The sequence below is a fragment of the Takifugu rubripes genome, chromosome 16, assembly GCF_901000725.2.
Source record: "Takifugu rubripes chromosome 16, fTakRub1.2, whole genome shotgun sequence".
Classification (NCBI taxonomy): domain Eukaryota; kingdom Metazoa; phylum Chordata; class Actinopteri; order Tetraodontiformes; family Tetraodontidae; genus Takifugu; species Takifugu rubripes.
In genome coordinates this window covers 10,265,757-10,286,817 of record NC_042300.1, presented here as the reverse complement: position 1 = coordinate 10,286,817, position 21,061 = coordinate 10,265,757, and the positions used below count along the sequence as shown (strand labels likewise).

At 44.8% G+C, this 21,061-nt stretch overlaps 3 protein-coding genes across 6 annotated transcripts; 2 read left to right on the top strand and 1 right to left on the bottom strand.

Moving 5' to 3' along the window:
* The first annotated feature begins 744 nt into the window (after positions 1 to 744).
* Positions 745 to 3,678, top strand: riox1 (ribosomal oxygenase 1). 4 transcript variants are annotated; one of them, XM_029849698.1, is made up of 14 exons: positions 745 to 861; positions 950 to 1,089; positions 1,178 to 1,277; positions 1,440 to 1,553; positions 1,681 to 1,787; positions 1,860 to 1,967; positions 2,050 to 2,084; positions 2,175 to 2,353; positions 2,505 to 2,609; positions 2,685 to 2,826; positions 2,936 to 3,056; positions 3,180 to 3,279; positions 3,358 to 3,444; positions 3,517 to 3,678. In XM_029849698.1, the coding sequence occupies exons 2-14, from the start codon at positions 992 to 994 to the stop codon at positions 3,574 to 3,576; spliced, it is 1,356 nt and encodes a 451-aa protein (XP_029705558.1). In that variant the 5' UTR covers positions 745 to 861; positions 950 to 991; the 3' UTR covers positions 3,577 to 3,678. The 4 variants fall into 4 exon arrangements, with proteins under 4 accessions (XP_029705558.1, XP_029705557.1, XP_029705556.1 ...); XM_029849697.1 differs by having other exon boundaries at positions 3,358 to 3,677; XM_029849696.1 differs by having other exon boundaries at positions 3,180 to 3,444; positions 3,517 to 3,677.
* Positions 3,679 to 3,717: 39 nt separating this feature from the next.
* Positions 3,718 to 4,986, bottom strand: ndufb1 (NADH:ubiquinone oxidoreductase subunit B1). Its single transcript, XM_029849699.1, has 3 exons — positions 4,892 to 4,986; positions 4,089 to 4,233; positions 3,718 to 3,920 (listed from the first exon to the last, which is right to left on the bottom strand). Exons 1-3 carry the CDS (start codon positions 4,971 to 4,973, stop codon positions 3,884 to 3,886), a joined length of 264 nt encoding a protein of 87 aa, XP_029705559.1. The 5' UTR covers positions 4,974 to 4,986; the 3' UTR covers positions 3,718 to 3,883.
* Positions 4,987 to 5,157: 171 nt separating this feature from the next.
* cpsf2 (cleavage and polyadenylation specific factor 2) lies at positions 5,158 to 10,708 on the top strand. Its single transcript, XM_003971784.3, has 15 exons — positions 5,158 to 5,310; positions 5,770 to 5,936; positions 6,013 to 6,172; positions 6,258 to 6,363; positions 6,437 to 6,566; positions 6,651 to 6,766; positions 6,924 to 7,111; positions 7,198 to 7,488; positions 7,590 to 7,690; positions 7,775 to 7,978; positions 8,084 to 8,236; positions 8,449 to 8,671; positions 8,753 to 9,067; positions 9,358 to 9,492; positions 10,330 to 10,708. The coding sequence occupies exons 2-15, from the start codon at positions 5,788 to 5,790 to the stop codon at positions 10,420 to 10,422; spliced, it is 2,364 nt and encodes a 787-aa protein (XP_003971833.1). The 5' UTR covers positions 5,158 to 5,310; positions 5,770 to 5,787; the 3' UTR covers positions 10,423 to 10,708.
* Positions 10,709 to 21,061: the final 10,353 nt, after the last annotated feature.

The following is a 21,061-nucleotide window of genomic DNA, read 5'->3' as shown; positions in this document are numbered from 1 at the left end:
TTTGCACAACAGCCTAAATTAGAAATGCACAGACACACAATATAAATTTTTCATTAAGAAAAGACAGAAATAAACTATATTTGTATACACAAGCATGGCTGTTGAATTTATTAAACGTTAGCAGCATAGAACATCTTGCCACAAACGCCTCCAAATCCTAATTACCAATAAAACACAATTAATATTTTACTATGTGCAACTTTGTCGTAGCAGACAATATTCATAGTTTTCAAGAAATAAATTATTTTTTAAAAAACAAAACATAAAAACATTTTGAATTGTAGTGTTGTGAAGTACAAATATTAAAAAAACACCAAAATCTCTTTCAAGTACAAATACCACCGTATGGGGGCAGTGATGAGCCCAAATGAGCGCAAATAGACGCATTTCCTTGTAAAAGAAGGGACATAGTGGTCGCATTGTGATGACGTATACACGGGAAAATGGAGAGAAAACACATGTCTGCATTTGCTTTGTACCAAACGGTTTCAGCAGACCTTCCTCCCCCCTCAAAGAAAAGTTTTGTACAGGTATTTTACTATTATATTAAAAAGGGCGTACTGTCTCTGTGATTTACACTGATTAACATTAGAGAAACCAGTAGAACATCTAGCAGACGACCAGAGCTCCTAAGAAACAACAACAACAAGGCTTTTCATGGGTGTTCATTTATACATAATAATTTCACAATTCTGCAAGCACGAAACTGTCTCAGTGTTGTATTGTGTCATGTTGTAGGCGCCTGGGAAAAAGGAGAATAGTGCCAAAAAGGTCACTGCACTTAAATCTCAGCTAAAACCTGCAAAGAAAAAAGCGCAAAAGAAGACACAGAAACACAGTCTGAACAATGGAACCGAAGAAGTGAGTGTATTGGCAGTATTTATTATTTTGGCATTGCAGCATTCGCCATGTTTGACTGTGGTTAATCGAACCTATGATTCATTTGCAGGTAAATCAGACTGAGAATGGAGACAGTGAGGATCTAACGGTGATGCTTGCTGACCTTGCGACGGTTGACAACAGCAGGGAGAGAGCGAGCAAACTGTTCCAATGGCTCATCAGCCCTATTCCTGCCGAGACCTTCTTCAGGTTCTTACAGACTGCGACTCCTAACAAACATGTCAAATGATGCCACATGTGTGTTTTGAGCAGGGATATATTTTTCTGCTTTCAACAGGGAAACTTGGGAAAAGAAGCCCATTCTTGTGCAACGGAAGAATCCCGATTATTACAAAGGATTATTCTCCACAGCTGAGTTTGACCGGATTTTGAGAGGGGTAATCCATCCTTTATTAATGTATAATCTCATCCACTTGTGTCATATTGCTATAGAACGTTATAGTTCATTGAAAGGCATGTGAGGGATATGCAAGTCCATTAGTCATTTGGTCTTTTTGGTTGTTTAGCATAAATCTTAACTACATGTGCACTATTGTAAGGAGGATGTTCAGTATGGAGTTAACCTGGATGTCACAAGTTACACTAACGGCACTCGGGAGACTCATAATCCACCAGGGAGGGCTCTGCCGTACACTGTGTGGGGCTTTTATAAGGTAAGGCCACTCCGATGCTGTTTTGTATACGACAGATAATGCAGTGTAGCCGGTGTCTTAAATATGTTACTTGTAACGGTGTGCCACACGTGTGCATCATTTAATCCTCCTCGTCTCGTGTTGTCAGAGCGGCTGCTCCCTCCGCTTGCTCAACCCCCAGGCTTTCTCGGCCACAGTGTGGAATGTTCTGTCCATCCTCCAAGAGAACTTTGGCAGCATGGCAGGAGCAAACATGTCAGTACTTGCACACGTCAGTACCGTTGTGGCTCTTCAAAGCTCCTAAAATGTGTTTTTATTTTTAACCAGATATCTGACACCACCGGGAACTCAAGGCTTTGCTCCACATTATGATGATATTGAAGCATTTGTGGTCCAGCTAGAGGGGAAGAAACACTGGAGAGTGTACAAGCCGAGGTGAGACGGAGTGAGGAGCCTTTCTTTAGTGTGTTCATTTTTAGGAGGAACCACTGTTAAACTGTCTTTCTGATATTTTTAGAGTGGACGACGAAATCTTGCCTGTGCTTTCAAGTCGTGAGTAACAATATATTCAAGATAGTTCACAGGCTGTCCTGTCAGGTGACAGTGACATCAGCTATTACTGTTTTGAACGTCCCGTTGTAGCAAACTTTGATGAGGTGGAAATCGGGGAACCGATCCTGGAAGTGGTCCTAGAAGCTGGAGATCTCCTTTATTTCCCCCGAGGGTTCATCCACCAGGGCGACTGCCTCCCTGACGCTCACTCCCTGCACATCACCATCTCCTCCTACCAGAAGAACAGCTGGGGCGATCTGCTGCAGCGGGTAACTCATCGGGTTTGCCTAATATGTGTCATTATAATCCAGCATTGATTGGCTTAAAGCTTGTTGAACAATTATGGAAATACTGCGTCCAAATACTTTCATTTTACCATGGAAAACAACCATTGACCACCCTACTCTAAAAATCCAACAGATGCTTCCTGCCGCCTTGGAAATAGCAATGGAAGAAGATGTGGAGTTCAGACGGGGTTTACCTCTCGACTACCTGACGTACATGGGTGTACAGAACTCTGATCTGGTAATGCTGTCATTTACCTCATTGGCTTTTAAAAACTCAAAATAAATAATCAAAATATGTGTCTGTATCATATAGGATGACCCAAGAAGGCCAAAATTCTTATCACAAATTGAGACTTTGATGAAGAAACTAGCATCCTACTGCCCAGTTGATGCTGCTGTGGATCAGAAAGCCAGAGACTTCCTCCACGACTGTCTTCCTCCCATGCTCACGACTGGTGTGTGACAGATGCACCAGTTTGACTGGACATACTTTAAACTGGCATGAAATAGGAGAAATGAGCTCTAATTGTGAATTTTTTTTTTATTTCTTCCAAACTTCTGCAGCTGAACAGGCGAGCAGTGTAAAAGGCGCACGAACCAGATGGGAGTGTGACCAAGTGATGGATGACAGTTCAGACATCAGTACCCGGACTCGCATCAGACTTCTGCGTGCTGGATGTGCCAGGTAATAAAGCTTTGAAATTGCCACCTGTTCACACCTAATTTGCAGGTGTAAAACAGGTGAGGATTATAAATTTCAAAAACATATTTACATGGGGACTACAGCTCATAAGGATTATCTTCCAAGGCTCTGCAGCGATGGAGAAGCTGTTCACCTTTACTACACGACAGATAACTCCAGAGTTTACCACCAAGAGGAACTTAAGAGTTTTGAAGTAAACACAGAGGTAGATTGGAGGAGCTGTGGGAATAGATATAACGGGGGCTTCTTCTGTTCTTCCGTCCTAATAAGTGGTTTCTTCCAGCTCACGGATGCTGTCGAGTTTCTGATTCATTCCTATCCGAAATTTGTCACAGTAGGAAGTCTCCCGTGTACGTCTACAGCGCAGCGGGTAGGTTATTTTGGTTCCAGATGCATTTCGGTGATTGATTTGTCATCATTAAAGATACATTTTCCCCTGCAGATTGCTTTGGCTGAACAGCTGTTTGAAAAGGGGATTATCCACACTTCAGAACCTCTGTAGTCCAAACTGACTGAATCCAGTATTTTCAGCTTGCACACGTCAACCTTCAGAATTGCTTCTTCCAAACAAATTTTGACCTGATTAAACCGTCTGAAACACCATTTCTATGTTGGTTGTTTGATTAAAATTTTGTGTCACAGGTTTGGTGAAAGGGCATGTTTATTAGCGGTTGATACAACTCAAAAAATATTAAAGATTAATAGTCAATCCCACAAAGAAACATATAGAAGTCCTCTTGAATATGCTGAATTGAGGGGCCACCCATTAGTTCACAACACAGTTGACTGGACAGAGATGAAGAGGTCTCCTATTTCCAAGTCACCTCCTCACCGGGCTTCAGCTCCCTAAAACAAAGTTAAGATGCTAATGTTATCAAACTCAAATAAGGTCAATGTTTAAATCAAGTACAATCTAAGAGAATTGTGTCTTCCAATCACCACATTTGAGGTTTGAAATATAACTATTGCAGGAGGTAGTTTACCTTTAAATCATGCAGTTTATATGTTTCATACCTGCTGTACAAAGCACTCTTGTTCCTGAAAGCTGTCAGCTTCTTGTCCTGTTGTTTGTCAAGATACCATCCGATGACAAAGCCCATGGGCACCAAGATGTGCATCCAATGCTCTCGAGCAAGCACTGCAAAGTTAACCATGGTTCCTGCAGAAATAAACAAAACATATAGGAATTAAGCATTTATCTGATTGTCTTTTTCATCTAAATCAGTGACGTCACTATCATTGAAAGTAGCAGCAAATTAAATTCCTCTCCTAAAAGGTGTACATACTGTACATACATTTATTTAAACACACACTGCCTGCCTTTCCTTGACACTAATGGGGACATAGCGGGCAAGAAAAAGAGGAAAACAGCCAGTCTGACCATTACAACAGACAGACATTTGGGCAAAACACCATTACAATGTCCTTGTTATTTTTACTGCCAGGAACAGTGAATAATACTGTATTGGGTGCAGCAATTTATAATCAAAACCTGTCATCTAGTTAGCTTATTTCCACCACGAGTGCAAGAACTCTGAATTAAGGACCAAATATTTGCTATTAACCCCCGCCCCCCTAAAAATGTTTAAACATATCCCGTTAAAGGCACACTTCGTATACTAAATACTGGAGGATTGCTGCTAACAATCTGTTAGCTCTATGCTAACGAGGTAGCAGTCGCACTCTATGTCAAGTTATCTTATCTTACTTCTTTTCTCCAGCGTTAACATGTGATACCAGTGGTTGGTGCAGTTAAGACGTGAAACTACACTTAAAACAATAAGACGACCCAATTCTGTAATACAAATAAGCTTTACCTTCTGTTGACAGCAAAACCGTGGCCTTAAACTCTTCATTCACCAGACAGAGGGCATTGGATTGTACCAACTGTGAAAACATAACGTGCACAGTACTAATGAAGACCATATAGGTTTTGAGAACAGTAACCCTTGTTTGTATTTATTCAATATTTGCTAAAACGTTTTCCCCCAAACACAAAACACCATTGTTAAAGTATAACACGATAAAATGATAATTCATTTTTGAAGTTGTTCTCGACCCCCCCACGATATTTGGTACAAACCTTTCACCTTTCACCCTGGATGCCGCTAAAGTGTTTGCTAGTGTGATTAAAATGCTTGGAAAATGTCTTGATCGTAAAATTATAGTACACTTATGCGCTGACGTTTAATCACAACGGGAAAAAACACATGTACATATCATCTCAAACTTAACCGTAAGTTTCGCTTTCCTTTGTCACCCCAAACACTTGTGACTACGAGCTAATGTGTACTGTCGTTAGCATGCTAACTCTATAGCTAGACTCAATGGGTCAATTGTAACTGTTTTTACGCGTTAAATATTAAACAGCATTCAATTTTATTGTAGAAAATGTACATCCAAAATACGACGCTATATGAAAGCCAAATATATAGACATTTAAGAGAACAATTGGATAACCAGAAGTGAAATACCGCCAAGACAATCAGTAATCAATGAATCATTTTAGATGGGGGTGCGTGCAATGAAAATACATATAATATAATGAACAATATATGTGTTCTTGCTCTAGATTTGTAGTGGTTTTGGATGAAGATTTAAACACCAATACGTTGACATGCCGTTTGTCCGGTCATCTTGATTGCACCCTGTATTATGAACAACCTAAATCAATGCTAATATATTGTACTTTCAGCGTTGTAGGTGAAGAAAAATGACGTCTATTATCAAGCTGACAGCTGTGTCAGGAGTTCAGGAGGAGTCTGCGCTCTGTTACCTGCTGCAGGTGGATGAATTCCGCTTCCTCCTGGACTGTGGCTGGGATGAAAACTTCTCCATGGACATCATCGACGCGATGAAACGGTATTTTCTCGATTTGTGGTCCAAGTCCACTGTGGAAAATATCAAATTCAAGTGCGCCTGTTCATTTCCTCTGCAGATATGTTCATCAGGTTGATGCTGTGCTGCTTTCCCATCCTGACCCAATACATCTGGGTGCCCTGCCTTATGCTGTAGGGAAACTGGGTCTAAATTGTACCATCTATGCTACAATTCCAGTGTACAAGATGGGTCAGATGTTTATGTATGATCTTTACCAGGTATGAGTAAGGCAGAGTGTGAGAAATGTCAGTTACGGTAGTACAGATTGAGTTTGTCATCAGCTATTCTCTCTTTTTCCTGTAGTCTCGAAACAATAGTGAAGATTTCACACTGTTCACCCTTGACGATGTGGATTCTGCTTTTGATAAGATCCAACAGCTGAAATATTCTCAGATTGTCAATCTGAAAGGTGAGTGGGCATGAAAAAGTTTTAAGACCTCGGTGAAACCTACCGAAATGTGGAATGGCCTTTTCTGCACCAGGAAAGGGGCACGGTCTCTCCATCACTCCGCTTCCTGCTGGTCACATGATCGGAGGAACTATTTGGAAAATTGTGAAGGATGGTGAGGAGGAGATTGTGTATGCTGTTGACTTTAACCACAAAAGAGAGATGTGAGCAAGCACTTTATAATTTTTCAGCTATGATTGCTTTACTTTGGTGAAGTTTTAATTTTTGACATCTGTCCTCCTTTTTAGCCACCTTAATGGCTGCACGTTGGAGAGCATCAGTCGTCCGTCCTTACTTATCACAGACTCCTTCAATGCAACATATGTGCAACCGCGGCGCAAACAACGAGACGAGATGCTGCTTAGTAAGTTGTTTTCGTAAGACTCGACCGTATTTTTCCAAATCATTCTAACAAAATGTTCCTAATCTTTGAATTATCTCTCTGGTCCTCAATATCTGTCTTTGGTCCTTGTGTTTCAGCTGTTTAGTTGAATATCTGTGAAATTCTCTTTCTCTCACAGCCAATGTGATGGAGACTCTTCGTGGTGACGGCAATGTTCTTATCGCTGTTGATACGGCTGGCCGTGTGCTGGAGCTCGCGCAGCTCCTGGACCAGATTTGGAGAACCAAGGATGCTGGACTTGGGGTTTACCCATTAGCGCTTCTTAACAATGTCAGCTACAATGTAGTGGAGTTCTCTAAATCCCAGGTATCATTTCAGGGGTTTCCCAATTGCAAATATTTACTCTGTATAAAGTTACTTTTGAGCAATCATATCGGATCCCTTTCCTGTAGGTGGAGTGGATGAGTGATAAGCTCATGAGGTGTTTTGAAGACAAGAGAAACAACCCGTTCCAGTTCCGTCACCTTACCCTGTGCCATAGCCTGGCGGACCTGGCCCGGGTGCCCAGCCCTAAAGTGGTCCTCTGCAGCCAGCCAGACCTCGAGTCTGGATTTTCCAGAGAACTTTTCATTCAGTGGAGCAAAGATGCCAAAAACTCCATCATCCTCACGTACCGCACCACTCCTGGAACGTTGTCCCGATACCTCATCGACAACCCTGGAGAAAAGCACCTGGATCTGGAGGTGAGTGCAGCGGCTACTTTCCGTGCCATTCTTTTTTCTTTTTTTTTTTTTTTTTTTTTTAATCCTCTCTGATCCATCCTTCACTCTTCTGGCCATGACAGGTGAGGAAACGGGTGAAGCTAGAAGGCAGGGAGCTGGAGGAATACCTCGAAAAGGACAGAGTAAAAAAAGAAGCAGCCAAAAAGCTCGAACAGGCAAAAGAGTAAGCTTGACTGTTTAAAACTTTGATGACCTTGGTGAGTTGATTTGAAGAGTTGGTGAATCTTATGTCATTTATCTTTTATAGAGTAGATGTGGACTCCAGTGATGAGAGCGACATTGATGATGACTTGGAGCAGCCGACGATCGTGAAATCTAAACACCACGACCTGATGATGAAATCCGAGGGAAGCCGAAAGGGCAGCTTTTTCAAGCAAGCCAAAAAGTCTTATCCAATGTTCCCGACACATGAAGAGAGGATAAAGTGGGATGAATATGGGGAAATCATCAGGTACGTTAACACTGAATGCATCCAGAGTAGCTAGTGGAGAGATACTGAGAAAATATGCAGGTGTGTTTATGTTGTCGCTGCTAAGAAGTCTGTGGGCTTTTACAGGCTAGAAGATTTCCTGGTTCCAGAATTGCAAGCCACAGAGGAGGAGAAAAGCAAGTTTGATTCAGGGCTGACCAACGGGGATGAGCCCATGGATCAGGATCTTTCTGTTCTTCCCACCAAATGCATCTCCAATGTAGAAAGTCTGGAGATCCGGTCAGTGAAATGGGAATCAGAAACACAAAAGTTGCTCAGTGTGCTGCTGCATGTTGTGTGTGGGTAGAAATGACTACTGTAGCAATCGTTTTGCCTAAGAGAAGCAAAACCTCATCAGTCCTCGAGAAAGCTTAGAAATCCTCTCTGCGCTTGGGTTAAATAATGTTTTTAAGGGCTGTATAAATCTTTGTCCTGCCTCCCTCTTCTTACAGAGCAAGGGTCACATACATAGATTATGAGGGCCGCTCTGATGGCGACTCCATCAAAAAGATCATCAATCAGATGAAACCCAGACAGCTAGTCATCGTTCACGGGCCCCCAGAAGCCAGCCTTGACCTGGCCGAGTCATGTAAGGCCTTCAGCAAGGACATCAAGGTCTACACACCCAAACTGCAGGAGACCATCGACGCCACGAGTGAAACGCACATCTACCAGGTCCGTTACACTAATGGCCTGCTCCTTTATGTCTCATTTCTGTACTTTATGATCAATAAATTGTGTCTGCTTGCTTTAAAGGTGCGTTTGAAGGACTCCTTGGTCAGCTCTCTGCAGTTCTGCAAGGCCAAAGACACGGAGCTGGCCTGGATCGACGGCGTGCTGGACATGCGGGTGGTGAAAGTGGACACAGGAGTGATGCTGGAGGACGGCGTGAAGGAAGAGGGCGAGGACAGCGAACTGTCAATGGAGGTCACCCCTGATCTGGGTATAGAACCTAGCGCCATCGCGGTGGCGGCACAGCGGGCCATGAAAAACCTGTTTGGGGAGGAGGAAAAGGAGCTGTCTGAAGAGAGCGACATCATTCCCACGCTGGAGCCACTGCCTACACCTGAGGTCAGACCGCTTTACAATAAAACCGCTACAGCCTTTAACATCACAGCAATCATTAGTGTTTTACTTTCTGTAGAATAAATTGATGACGGACTTTAAAATTGCACATATTCCAACCTAATTAGAAAATTTTGCGTTCTGCTTTTAATCCCGTTCTTCGCTCTCCGACCTGGGTCTAAATATTTTTGGACCAAGTGATTTTATTGAAAACAATTTCTGCTGATTTTAACCACCTTCACGGGGCTTTATGTTCGAAAAGCACATTCACTGCCGCTTTATCCCCCCGGCTTCAGGTTCCAGGTCATCAGTCGGTGTTCATCAACGAGCCGCGACTGTCGGATTTCAAGCAGGTCCTCCTGAGAGAGGGCATCCAGGCCGAGTTTGTGGGAGGCGTGCTGGTGTGCAACAATATGGTGGCCGTCCGCAGGGTGAGTGTCCGTCCCAGCAGGACAGAGAGAAGGCGATTCATCATATGGAGACATATGGATCTCGCCTTAAGCTTGTAATGAAAATCATTACCTTCAAAGTCACAATTCATTTACAAGCTGATAAGCATTTTTAAAGCCACGTAACGACCTCAGTTTGGAGGTGACACCTAGCGTTTCTAGACATTTAAATTGTTCATTTGAACGTGGCCTTAATTTTTATATTTAAAGGCCTTAAATTTAGAACCACAACAGTGAGACCCTCGGGGCTATGGCCACATGGCTGTAACTGTCTCTGTCCCACCTTGCTGCTCAGACCTCTGTGTAGTCTTCCTGCAGGTGCACCTCCTGCTGCTGCCTCAGAAATGGCTTCAGACGCTCAGCTGCCCGAGGCAGCTCTGCTTTTTAAAGCCCTTTTTAAATTTTCTGAAGAGGAAGAGTTCAGATGTCAGCGGGGGGGATAGTTACATTTTAATGAAACGGGTTCCAAAATTAAAAGGCACTGGAAAATACCCCACAAAAAAAGGCAACCCAGGACTGAACTTAAAGAAAACAGCTGCAGAATGTATAATTGACAAGAGCCTAAAATAGAAGCGACCCAGAACATGATATCAAACGCGAGGGATGCATTATAAAAAGTGTGCTTGAGTTATTAAACTCTCTAATACTGCAATGCTGGTGCTTCATTAGACATGTAAATCCCCAGCCAGCAAATGCTCTATTGGAACGAGCAGGAAGAGAGTTTTGGTTTTTAGAACCTTTTAAGGTGAAGCCATGTTGCACAGAATGTTTTATGAGGACCTCCGTGACCCCTTTGCACGTTTGTGCTCCCTCGTCCAGACGGAGGCCGGGCGGATTGGCCTGGAGGGCTGCCTGTGTGAAGACTACTACAAGATCCGGGAGCTGCTTTATCAGCAGTACGCTGTGGTGTAGCTGCTGCTGCTGCAGGAAGAGGACGACACTCACAGACTTTCCCCAGAGGAGATGGATCAGACAGCTCCAGCTGTTTGATTGTAACCCTGTACATGTTCCTTTTATATCAATTTTTGTTTACACCTGAGATAAGAAGATGGAGCCAACCGGATGGATGGATGGATGGATGGGTCGCCTGATCAGTGGGAACAGACTTTCTTGTTCCTGGGCTTCATTCTGCCACAGGCGGTTGGATTCAAGGATGTTTTCACCCCTGATTCTGTCATTAAAGCAGCCTTTTTTCAGATGGGCTTGATGGTTTCCGTTTTCACCACCACGTTTGGACAATAACTCATCACGCACCTGTTTACTAATGCTTATTAGGGCCGTCGCCAGAAGATTTTAATCAGGGCTGCTGACTCATTCCCAGCTATGATTAATAATGTATTTCAGTTTTTTGATGGGGGGGGATTCAGATGCCAAAAAGCCAGCGTTCTTGACCGCATCAGGCATTCTGCAGACCACCGCGTCCGTGCCAGTCAGATGTGGATACAGAAGCCACCGCATTCTGTGAGGGTGTTTTGGCACCAGCCAGATGCTGCCGTAGAAACTCGGAGAAGAATCCTGCGTTCCTTCGTGGGGGTGCGTTGCTCCTGTCGGGGTTGTGTGCTCAGCCTTGCCACCCAGACGGGCCTGTATGTTGTTTGCAACAGATGGTCGAGTTGATTCTGCCAATTAATGTTCTCTGCACTGGTTTCCTTAAAGTATTTACTCTGATTAACCATGCAAATTAATTAGTGTGCTAAATTTGACAGCCCTGGTAATTGCGTACACTCACAAGACGGCAGCTCTGCATGGTGGTGTCGGCTACTGGGCTGAACAGGAAGAGGAGCCAATATAATGTTGGGGGACATGTTGCCTGTGCACCTCCCGCATGGTGCATTCTCACATGTCACAGGCAGCTGGAACCAGTGTGAAGAGTGGAAGGGTCCAGGCACCGTGGAGTGTCCTCGTGCTTTAGCTCCGTGCCCGCTCGCTCCACTAGTTGCTGTAGTAACAGCAGATGGAGACATTTTTCAGCTGGAACTATCGGGCCTCTGAAATGATCCTATCGAGTGCGCGCGTGCGGCGGGACCATCTGTAAGTCAGCGATGGGATGACATTATCCCTCAAGTGATAACAGAGAGGGACTATCACTCGGTCCCGCGGAAGAATCGCTGCCCCCCCCCCCTACACACACACACGCACACACACTCTACCTCCCTCTTTGTGTCAGATCCAAAATCAATGGGATGAAGCGTTTGGGGGGCCTATTTCCTTATCTTTTCCATGCATGTGTGACTATCCGCACTGTTGTGTTGGACATTTGGCTGCTGAGCGCGTGTGTTGCTGATACTGTGGAAGGGACGCGGGAGGGGCCGCCACCGGTGGGAGAGACGTAGACGTGGACGCGGTTTACGTGCGCTGAGTGTATGTGGGGGTGATGGTACACACGAATGCAGTCGACTTGTGCACGGATGGCTGGCTGATGTGATGTGCAGCTCTGTTTTATACAGTTGCGTAACATATAGTTTGGCACTTTAGAAACATTAAATTTTAAATTCCATTTAAAAAAAAATCTGTCTCTGTGTCGAACACACAATACTTTGGTGGTTGGCTGAGACTTTTATTTATCTCTTTGTGGTTGACCCTTTGTTTTTTGCAGCTAACTTGTGAGCTGCAGAGAGGCGCGCCGCCACAGATCATGCCAGCCCTGCCCGAGTCGCTGCTTTTCATTTTGATAATTGACCGGCAACGCCAGAAATGTCCATCAGCTAATCCTCTTAGCTTTCATAATGCTGACTCTGTCACAGAAGCCCCTGTTTTAATGTAACGAGCGGCTAAGCGCAGAGCAGAGGCCAGATTGAACGCAGGGCCCTGGAGGCTGCTCTGCCCCCTGGGGGCCGCATGAAGACCGTACATCAACAAGTGCCCCACTCGTCTGTAAATCCAAACCTGAGATCCTGAACTATACCTTAACTTTAGAGTATTTCCTTACCGTCGTCACCGTCAGGAAACGCTACTCTAGCAGGAGCGTCTTGGTCGTGTGTAGTCATTCATCTGTGTGGATTGGAGGATGAATGAGCTTAATCCCTTCTGGATTCCCGGCCGACACACTAAGCAGACCACTTAATGCCAATGACATCAATGTAATAACGTGAAAAGGGGATGGATTTCTATGAAACCTGACAATATTCAAACATAACGTAAGGCACGAAATCCCTTGATACTCCAAAAATGCTCTGGAGCAATGGGCGCCGTGACGCCGCTTCCACAGCTTTCTGTGCTTTTGTTTCACCAGACTGGCAGTAAATTCGTTAGAGTTGCCGCCCACCCAATGAAGCTCTAATGATTGTAGTCCCACCTCCACCTCTTCTTTGGTAATTGAACCAGTTTTCTCTCAAAGGTTCTGATCGTGAGGCACGGACCTTGAATTACCGCATTGTTGAGGTGATCCTCGTGCTCGAGGCCCAATTATCCACTGACCACAACAGCGGCGCTTCCATTTTTCTTTTCGGGTGGAACAATGCGCTCCATTGGACGCATTTACGCCTGATCCTGGCTGGCGCCCTGGCAGAGACATTCGGATGACTTAGGGATCATGCGTACGTGACGAGATATTCGGGACAGGTCACATGAGACTGTTTTGTTCAGGCTCAGTACAAATGGCACATTCTTCCTCTTCGCTGAGAGCAACACAAACACTCTCCCTAAATTTGCCGCCCTGCCGTGGCTACAGTTAGGCAACATGGCGGTTATGTGAGCCTCAGCAAACTGTAGTCGGGCTGACGCGAGGCTGCAGCCAGTCAGCAGAATCCAACCTGGCTGGCTTGCTCTTTCTGCTAAGTACATCAGAGGTAACTGGCCTCATCTGATGTGACTCGGTTGACACTGCCCAGAGAGCTGCGAGGGGACCCTGCCGATGACGAATCCAAGCACGGGAAACACGATGAGGCTTAGCTGTCAGTGTTTACTCCTGCAGACGGCCCTCCCAAGTCAGGATCCCTGAAACAGGCGAGTTGATTCACCAGCAGGGGTTGATGTGGGCGTGGGAACGGGCAGAGGTCCGACTGTGGAGTGTGAAGCCGCGGACGTGACTCCGCTCCGTCGTCTGTCAGGGGCAAACGTGCAGATCATGCCGCTCCCTCGAACCTGATGGGCAGCAACTGGAACATTCTGCCTGTTGATTCCATTAACCAGTCTGTCAATTTGAACCTTTTAAAGAGTTATTAATTGTATGATAAGGGTTAGAGTTAAGATTCAAGAGTTACTTTATGCATCCCCGTAGGGACATTGAATTGTAGTAGCAGCCTAAACGTGGATTAATATATAACTGTAGTGTAGGTTATAACTGTAGTGTAGGTTATAATTGTAGTGTAGGTTATAACTGTAGTGTAGGTTGTAACTGTAGTGTAGGTTATAATTGTAGTGTAGGTTATAACTGTAGTGTAGGTTAGAATTGTAGTGTAGGTTATAACTGTAGTGTAGGTTATAATTGTAGTGTAGGTTATAACTGTAGTGTAGGTTATAACTGTAGTGTAGGTTATAACTGTAGTGTAGGTTATAATTGTAGTGTAGGTTATAACTGTAGTGTAGGTTAGAACTGTAGTGTAGGTTATAACTGTAGTGTAGGTTATAACTGTAGTGTAGGTTATAACTGTAGTGTAGGTTATAATTGTAGTGTAGGTTATAATTGTAGTGTAGGTTATAACTGTAGTGTAGGTTATAACTGTAATGTAGGTTATAACTGTAGTGTAGGTTATAACTGTAATGTAGGTTATAACTGTAGTGTAGGTTATAACTGTAGTGTAGGTTATAACTGTAGTGTAGGTTATAATTGTAGTGTAGGTTATAACTGTAGTGTAGGTTATAATTGTAGTGTAGGTTATAATTGTAGTGTAGGTTATAACTGTAGTGTAGGTTATAACTGTAATGTAGGTTATAACTGTAATGTAGGTTATAACTGTAGTGTAGGTTATAATTGTAGTGTAGGTTATAACTGTAGTGTAGGTTATAACTGTAGTGTAGGTTATAACTGTAGTGTAGGTTATAATTGTAGTGTAGGTTATAATTGTAGTGTAGGTTATAACTGTAGTGTAGGTTATAACTGTAGTGTAGGTTATAACTGTAGTGTAGGTAAGGTAGGGTTAGGGTTAGGACTCAAAAAGTCAGTGAGAACATGTTAATTGTACCTCAGTTGTTGTGCTTGCATGGTTCTATTCTGGGACCACTTTATAATCACTCTATAGTTTTACAGTTTTCAGAGGTGTTTGTGTGTGTGTGTGTGTGTGTGTGTGTGTGTGTGTGTGTGTGTGTGTGTGTGTGTGTGTGATTGTTTCAGCTTTAACAGCATTATAGACAGTCACACACGGACACCAATGCGTACAAACGACGACTGTCTGTCACATGTATGTGCTGCAGGATTCTAAAGATTAGGAAATTAGCTCAGCGGTTTTAGGGGTTTAGCTTCATAAAGTGGTTTAATTTAGCCGCATTTAATGTGGCCACGTAAGGCGAGGCCCTTGTGGCATCACAAGACCCTTCAGACAGCTTTTGTTCTGTGTTCACGAGAACCCAAATGAGGCGGGACAAGAAAAGGCTTATGGATAGTGAGCTCTTAGAAAATACAGCTTTGGACAATAAGAGGTCTGTCGCCTAATGAAGCTTAATATTATTACATTGAATTTGGTTCATCAATTTATTTTTGGGACATTCAGAACTTTTTTTTTTTAAAAGGGAAAAATACAAATCCAAAAAATTGAAATATAAAACAAATGTTTTGGCTTTAAGGGCTGGGGGAGACTATTCTCCAGTTGCCCCAGTCTTCCACGGTCCACGGCTGACACACACACACACACACACACACACACACACTCCCAACTTTCTGTGCCAGTTTATGAATAATAGCATGATGACATGATCTACTCCCACTCTTCCTCCCACTACCCAGTGCTTTTGTTTTGTTCCCAGCGGGGAGGTTTGCAGGGTGATGAGATCTTCACTGCAGCTTCCCATCCATGTGAATAAAGCATAGATCTCGCTCGTGCTCGCCAGTGAGCGCCACTGAGTTTATTAATCTGGGCTTCCCTGGCTTTGCCCTTGTAATGCTATCTTTGTGGAATGAATGGACCACGCGCTCCTGCAGTCCTAACCTCTGCGGTCAGCCTGAGGGGGCCTATTTGCATGTCTGAGCTTCCTTTTCTCTGCAGACACAAGAGGGCAAATGAAGTTAGGCCAGGTTTCTTGGATTTTTTTCCCCTGTTGGTAGGCAGCTGAGGACCCAGAGCGGCGGAGCCTTAATCCCTTTTCAAGCGCGTTTGATGCGGAGGTTAATCAAAACTGTCCCAATCTTTGGCTAATTATGTTGATACCAGGATGTTGTGACTGATGAGGCGCAAAACAAGGCTTGACAGAAGAAAGGCTGAAATAGAACGTGCCAATAGCAGAAGAAATGACTGCAGCACAGCTACACCGCTGGAATGATTAGAATCAATTTTAAAAAAAAAAATCAACTACATTTGTACCAAAGCTCTATATAAATATCTGAGTTGGCTAACTTCAGCTTTCCTACAGAGGGAAAGGTAAAATTAAGCCACAGCCACGCTGTCATTTGTTACATAAAGAATGTGGCAGACGCTACACGCTAACTCAGCACAGTGACAAAAGTTATGTAACCGCTTTGCAGCAAAATTTCATAAATGAACAGGAGTGAAGGTATATATTTCATCTGCTACCTACATTTAATGTAAATATCCCCTGTGGATGCAAGTGTTTGGTATGGATGGCGGCTGCCTGTCGTGTCTGGCGTTGTTAGCAGCGGTGCGGGTGATAAGTACACGAGCCCACTTCTGCCTCCAGAAGACACAGTTCACACTCCCGGTTTCTCCTCTTGGCCCTGTTTACTCTTCACACCTGAGCAAGCGTGCACGGCTACGGAGTGCTTGGAATTCAAGATTAATATATATATATATATATATTTCCCCCTGCAGAGGAGGTTATGCAAGGAGCAGAAAAAAAAGTCAGCATTTCTCCAGGGACGCTTCCTGCGCATGCTCATGCGCACGCGTGCGAGCGTGCGATGGGGCTGCTGCGCTCAGTACCAGACGCTGGCAGAAGAGGCCTGGGTGATAGTTGGCAGGTTGCTAGAGATACAAGTTTGCAGAGCTGGAGACGTCCCTTCCTCCATCTGTCTGGTCCGCAGGAGATCGTTTTAGTCAAATATTAGCAGCGATGCCGACAGAGTGCCAGATCAGCGTCACCTTGTCATAAACCCACACCTCAGCAGGAAGTCCCCACATTCATAGGATATCCCAGTGCACAGCGGAGCGCACGGACGTACTGTATTTCATGTGTCACCCATTGGCATTACGTAAACGCAGCAAGTTGCATTCCCAGTACTTGGAAAAGCTCATCGGCAAGTTTCTGGCTACCTGTCTGGTCCAAATCAACTGCTCTCCTCAGGGGAAATGAGCTCAATATCGTATTAATTAAAAAAGGTTTCAAATTAGGTTTTGCTTTGTGTACTTGTAATTATGCAGATGCCCTCTTAAGATCCCTGTCATGTGAGCTTGTGGGTACGAGAGCTTTGATCAGCAATGAAGGGAGAAAGGAAAGTGTTGGATTAACTGTACTACGATGCACCATGGGGGTCAAAGGTCACATTCAATTGGACAGTGCATGTTGGAAGTGAAGAATTTGAGTTTTAATTTAACTCGTTTAGTGCACAGATGTCAACTCTGCTTCCTCCTGAGCACGTTTACTGGTTAAAGGTCAAGGTCAAACATGCAACTAGGTAAAGATTTTGGAGGTCAAAGATTTTTTTTTTTACTTTACTTTTACAAGATTCTTGTTTGAAACAGAAGCATGAAGGAGAGTTGTGACAAGAAAACAACCCCACTTTGCTCTGGCAGACTGTAGAAAATCTGGTTTCTGAGAATAAACAAGCAACAAGCAAACAAAAAAGCCCCTCGTCATGCACCAGCTTCCTGATGGACGTCAGCATTGTTAACGATTTGTTGCTTTGCAACAAAAATGAGCAACGATCAAGCAGACGTAAAAATAGGCACAACATGCTCGGAAATAGATTCCAGTAATAGGTTATTTGTGGTGCTGAGAAGAGAAGGTGGAAAATCTTGAAGTTTAAAGGTTCCAGAGAGCAAAATTAGGTCTGCTTTCACGCCTGCTAACCTTGATACAAATTAGTGACTGATCCAAGACATGAAAGATAAAAGAAGAAATAGTTCCACCATCAACCTACTATATTTCGGCCCTTTTAGGAACTGCGAGTGCACTGTGTAGTGCTGAGTCCAACCAGCAACAGTTGTACAACACTCACACCCCTGACACGGACTCATTAGTGATCCGCAGCACGACGACATGGAACATGCTTGATATTTATTTGAAATAACACATTTACATTACGCTGGCTGCTCCCTGTGACACCTCCCCGCATTAAAACGCTCCTACAAAGCCAATTTCTCACCATCTCCCTGCAGCTAAAAAAACAATTCACACACTTCATTATCCTGACTGCCGATCGGCGGCCGTGCCTGAGGGTCCAGCAGACGGCGCGGGAGGCCGCGCGTGCGTGTTTGACCACGCCGGAGCGTAAAGCAGAGGCTAAATCTTCGTAAGCAGGCACTGGCAGTGCTCCCCGACTGGCCGCCCGCTGTATGGACCGGGGCTTGGAGGCGACTAATCCTCTGGCACGGACTGGTCATGCATGTCCATGCGCGCGTGATTACGCCGAAGATTCAAACCGCTGGATAAGGAAAGGGACCTGGCGGCGGAGGCAGAAACTTGCAAGGTTTTTTTCCCCCCTGTTTAAATAACAACCCTGGACACAGAAATGCGACCGCCCTTCAGAGACGGCGAGCGTTTGGAGGCCTGCCTCGCGCTGTGCCAACGTGGACAGCCTCTCTGTTACGTAACCTTTGTTTGTGGAAGATTGTATCGGAGCGCAACGCCTGTGACTCCTCCATTTGTTTGTTTGCTCGGCAGCGTTGGCCGTAAAAATTGGAAGGCCGATTTCGCCCTCTTTAACCTGCACGTGCTGAACACCGTGCAGGCGGTGCCGCTCTGCTCGGCTCCCTATCCGTTATCTTGACAGTTAAGGTGACCTGAAAGTAGCCTGAAGGCGGCGCGAGCCGCCTCTGCGCAGCAGTGTCACAAGTTCCCTCAAAACACGCGTGAGGATTGTGTGAAATTGGCTGAAGGAGTAGTTTGACATTTGGTAAATGAGCTGATTCTCTTTCCCTCTCAGATTTATAAAAAGACTCGCATAGACCTGCGTGTTCTTGTGCTACATGTGACGCTGCACTCAGGAGCAGCAGGGGTGAAATGGGTTCTGGCCTCCGTCCAAAGGCCATCCCACTAATCAACAAATCTATTGTTTGATGCAAATATGGACGCACATAAAGCGCGCGGCGTCGCCGTTAGCATCGAGGCCTCTGCGAGTCAACGCTGCGTTCGCGTTGGTGGAAACTGAACGGCGCTAATCAACCGTCATCACCGTGGATCGCGAATGATCTGCTGTGTAACGTTTATGCCGTTGAAATCGCTGTTAGTGGTTATTAGGCGGAATCTTGGGTTTTTGTGTGCGGCGAAAAGATCACAATTGATGAGTCGCTGGCCGAGATGGGCTTTCATTCAAATATAAAAGTGACCTTTACAAAATATTCATAATTATCCGGTCCAAAACCTTTTCAAATCCCAAACAAAAGAGTTTTTTAGCATACCTGTAACTCCTGAATAATAGATCAAAAGAGACACGGCTGTCTTCCTGTTGGTTTCTCTGAAAAGTCATTGAGTGATTCTAATTGGATTCAGGCTGTCAGACATCAGTCTTGATCCCTGAAAACTTTAGACACAAATAATGATGGACAGGGCATGAAAAGCAGCTTATACCTGCACAGAGCTACTGTAGGTCTGCACCACCCAGGAAGGGGGGGTGTTATTGATAATGAAGCTGCTATTTCACAGGGGCCTGTTCCTTTGTGTTCGCGGGCCTGCCAGAGGTACAGTCTATAAATACAGCAGGAAAGACAGTCGGCCAGCCATCACCGCCGAGAAGCTTAATCAAATAAATGGCTTTGATTCAAACCTCTGTATATGTTGAGAGCATAAAAAATGCATTAAAGATATGCTGGACTATCCATTCACTCATCGCCATTTTCGCAATTTCTGCGCCTCTTGGACTGCAGCGACGTTTAAGCAGAAGTTTTTTAGAACCTCACACCTTTTGGAATGACCTTCGACACAATTTGAACGTGTTGTATCGACACCAGTGGTTTCCGCCTCTGTGGGGCAGGTTCTAGTTAGCAGGGTGACATGGGAAAGGGAGATCGGTGACTCCTATGTGGCCTGAGCAGGTGACACCTTGTCTGGGCTGTCAGGTGTTGATGAAATGGTACAGTGGATGCTCGAGAGTATATGTAGGTGTGACTGCGCTCTGCCAGGCTGCATTCGGATCCCGTCGTCCAAACCACCGTTGATCAGAGCACAAATGGTTTGACAAATGACATCAATCGTTTTCTTGACCAGAAAAAAATCTGATAAATGAATCAGATTAGCAGCTAAGCACCAAGCTGTCAGCGGTGGACGGAAGGTCCATTCCAAAATTCCATTTGTCGCCTTAGGCTGCATACACGGTCGCGTGAATAATCGGATATCTGGAAAAATAAGCTGTGACTCTCTCGTGAACTTGGATGGCATCACAAAATGATCAACAGAATTGTCATGTGACTCCCAGGCAGCAAACGGCGCGTCATTATTTGACTACTTGAGAGGAGAATTGGCTCCCATGGGATGCAAGAGCTGGTGATAATACACACACACACACACACACACACCGGCGACTTTATTATTGTTCAAATGTGTGTTAACACAAATAATCACATGGGCCCCAGCTTAACGCATGTGGGCATGCAGACATGATCAAGACAACTCGCTGAAGTTGGAACTGAGCATCAGAATGGGGGAGAAAGGGGATTGACGTGACTTTGAAGGTGGCAGGGTTGTTGGTGCCTGATGTTAGGGTTAGGGCCGCAGCTCTAGGGTTTACAGACCTTCGTTATTCCCAAAACATCCAGTTTGGGAACATCCGGTGGGCAGCAGTGGTGTGGACGGAAGCGCCTTGTTGATGGGACGAGTCTCCACATCAGCAGCGACATTTAGGATTTGGCTTAAACATCATGAAAGCATGGATCCATGTGGCCTGGTACCGGTTCGGGCTGCTGCTGCTGCTGTGGCAGGATAAAGCACCATGCCACCCACGCACGCACGCACACATTTTAGGGTCTCATTTCAACAACTGAAATAATCTCAATGGGACCTCCCAAATCATTCGACTGGCGTTTTAAATAATTTAAATAGCTTTGTACTGGTCTTCATACTGCGACGCGCCGCTAAATGGTGAAAGTCTAGACCCAGATGGACGATGTGGCACCGGTCTGTGTGTTTGAAGGCAGACGGTGACAGAGGGAAGGAAAGTGTACTTCTCCCCTCCCTGGCTTTTCCACGGGCAGTCTTCGGGAAAGTCACAGTGTCCCGGTCTCATTGGAGCGGACGGGAGCAGCTGACGGTCCACCACCATCAGCAGGGCTTTTCTGCTCCGGGAGGG